Source organism: Cryptomeria japonica, chromosome 7 (genome assembly GCF_030272615.1).
Source record: "Cryptomeria japonica chromosome 7, Sugi_1.0, whole genome shotgun sequence".
Lineage (NCBI taxonomy): Eukaryota > Viridiplantae > Streptophyta > Pinopsida > Cupressales > Cupressaceae > Cryptomeria > Cryptomeria japonica.
In genome coordinates, this window is record NC_081411.1 from 789,270,579 (window position 1) to 789,273,504 (window position 2,926).

The following is a 2,926-nucleotide window of genomic DNA, read 5'->3' on the forward strand; positions in this document are numbered from 1 at the left end:
CTAGAGTAAGACATGGGAGGAACATCTCCAACACATTCAAGAAGTCTTGACTACCCTAGAAGCAGAATCCCAATTTGCAAAAGCTTCAAAGTGTGAATTTGGCCTAGAATAAATTCTCTACTTAGGCCACAAAATTAATGCAGAAGGAGTTAGTGTGGACAATGAAAAAATCAAGGCCATCAAAGAATGGCCAATACCTAAAAATCTGACCCAATTAAGGGGCTTTGTGGGGTTATGCAGTTATTATAGGAGATTTGTAAAGGGGTTTTCCAAGATAGCGGCTGCCCTCACTTATTTAACCAAGAAGGGTGCTTTTATGTGGAATGAATCAGCACAAGCAGCCTTAAAAAAATTAAGAGGCAATGTGCTCTTGTCCAGTGTTAGCCATTCTTGAATTCTCACAGCCCTTTGAATTGCAGTGTGATGCCTCAAGTGAAGGCATTGGCGCTGTCCTCATGCAAAAGAAACACCCAATATGATGACGCACCTTGCTGATCACCAAAAAAAATATAAAGAACACAGAGGAATTTACAATCAATTAACAGGGCAATACTGATATGAAGTCCATGTAATAACCAAAGAAACAATATGATTCAGCATGTCCCAATAATGACAGGAAACAGAGCACCATTTCTTACCAAGGAGGACAGACCATGCACAATGAAACAGAAACAGTTCCATTCACAATGTGTTTTGGCTATTACAAGAGTGACTTGAACCTTTGAGGATCCGGTCTGTCTAACAAAATCAAATACTACACTTTCTATAGACTCCCTCGACCTCCTTCCCCATAGGCCCGATCAATCAATATGGTCGGTTTCTCACAAACGACCTTCCTCTTCACTGATTACTTCGTTCATCAAGTGGAGACTATCTAACCCCCTATACACTGGAAACCCCCCTCCAAATATGTGGCAGTCGGTTCACAACGAACTGAACAGTCGTTCCACAACGACTAACGACCAACACCTCCCATCTAATGGATAGTTCATTGCCTCTTGTCGCTGATGTGGCAGGAAGCTAGACAAGAGCTTGTGACAAGAAACCAAGGGAGATGAGGCTTAGGCCTCCAACAAAAAACACAAAACCCCTCTTAATCCATACTGACCTGTGGAAACAGCCTAAACATAAACCAAAATTGAAAGAAGAAACAAAACAAAGAAAGGAAGGAGATGCCCTTGCATTAGAATCCTAGGCAGGAAGAAAGATCACGAGCCCTTTCTCATGAGGTCTTCCACAGTATAATGTCAACCTCAGTCAGCCAAGAGGCATCCTCGAGAGGATGATCTTTCCATTTAACCAAGTATTGAAAGTATTCATGCCTACGGGTCTTCTTTAACAACTGTTTATCCAAAATATAGTGTATACTTTGCAGAGGGAAAGCAGTTCGTTGTAGTTCTTCAGTGACAGAGATGTTTGCATCTTCTATGCCTTCTTCTGCACCCTCTTTATAGGGATATAAATCTGCTATATCGAAGATGGGTGAGATGCCCAAGTCTGAAGGCAGAGCTATCTCGTAAGCATTCACAGAAAACTTGAGTACTCTACAAGGGCCAACCTTCTTCATGTGAAGTTTATTGTACATCCCAGTAGGAAACTACTCCTTTCGGAGATGAGCCAGGACAAGGTCTCCAACTTGAAAATGAAGTTCCCTCTGTTTCTTGTCAGCATGCTGTTTATATTGCTGATTGCTTGATTCAATGTTCATCTTGACCTCTTCATGGAGATCATGAATGAATTTAGCAAAATCTTCACTTGCTGCACTACGCCTTTCTATATTACCAAGATCTCTCAACTTGAACACCACCCTTGGATGTGTTAAAGTTGAACAGATTCAGATAATTATGAGTGATTTTAAATTATAATATAATAATGAAGCATAAATGTGTTGACTACTGTATGTGCAATGATAAATTCTGCTGAATATATTTGTCACAGTATTAACCGCATTTGCTTATTCCTTTGACTGCAGATCACAACGTGCAATGGAGTATTCTTCACACTAGTGATTACCACTTCCACGGCAGCCTTGATGTCGACGTGCTGATTGTCGCTATCTTTTGTTGATATCGACCTGCAGATTGTTTCTTACTTACCGCTACTTAATTGACAGCATATAGTATATATACAATCGGTGATCCACAAAGGAGTCACGATTCCTTGTGGAACCAACATGATTCCTCAAGGAGTTGTGACTCCTATGTGGAATCACATCGGCACATATTACAAGTGCAATACCCACGATAATCTCGTCGGGTCTAATATAACAAATGACCGGTCAACCAAACCGATGTTATAACATACAATAAATCGGTACTTTGCAAAATGAACTAATATAATATAATTAATATTATGAATAATTAGTAACACAAGATTGTTACTAATTATTCATAATGTTGATTATAATATTAATCATAATATTCAACCGATTAGTCTTTATGTGACCAGAATAATAAGTAGAGATAATTGGATAAATACAAGACAAATGTCTAAGGCCGTAAGGCCAATTAGACTTTTTGTTTATCCAACCGAGCTATCTATTTCAACACTCCCTCTTAGCAAGGGAGGATAATCTCTTATCCTACAACAAATTATTGTGATCACAAAAGATTCATCTATAAGAGAGAGATATGGCATATCCACAGATATCATGTCTCATGATAACCACCATGATCTCATAAAGTAATACCCACCATTATGGCTTGTCCACGGATATCACGTCTCATGATATCCACCTTAATGGCAATTTTAAGGATTTTTATTCATGGCATGTCCACAAAGATTACGTCACATAATATTCACCATGAACATCTCTGCTAGTAACATCATCTAGCATAGCATATCCACAGATATCATTTCAGGTTCGAGTTCTTGAGTTTTGCTTGCTAAAACCACGAACTCCAGCATATCATTCAATTGTTGTCTG

At 39.0% G+C, this 2,926-nt stretch overlaps 1 protein-coding gene across 1 annotated transcript; it reads right to left on the reverse strand.

The window, feature by feature from the left end:
* Nucleotides 1–1,222: 1,222 nt before the first annotated feature.
* On the reverse strand, nucleotides 1,223–1,585 carry LOC131857008 (uncharacterized). Its single transcript, XM_059208990.1, has one exon. It carries the CDS (start codon nucleotides 1,583–1,585, stop codon nucleotides 1,223–1,225), a length of 363 nt encoding a protein of 120 aa, XP_059064973.1.
* Nucleotides 1,586–2,926: the final 1,341 nt, after the last annotated feature.

Bases quoted from the DNA above. Each gene is read 5' to 3' on its own strand.
- LOC131857008 (XM_059208990.1), bottom strand. From the start codon at position 1,585: ATGTACAATAAACTTCACATGAAGAAGGTTGGCCCTTGTAGAGTACTC.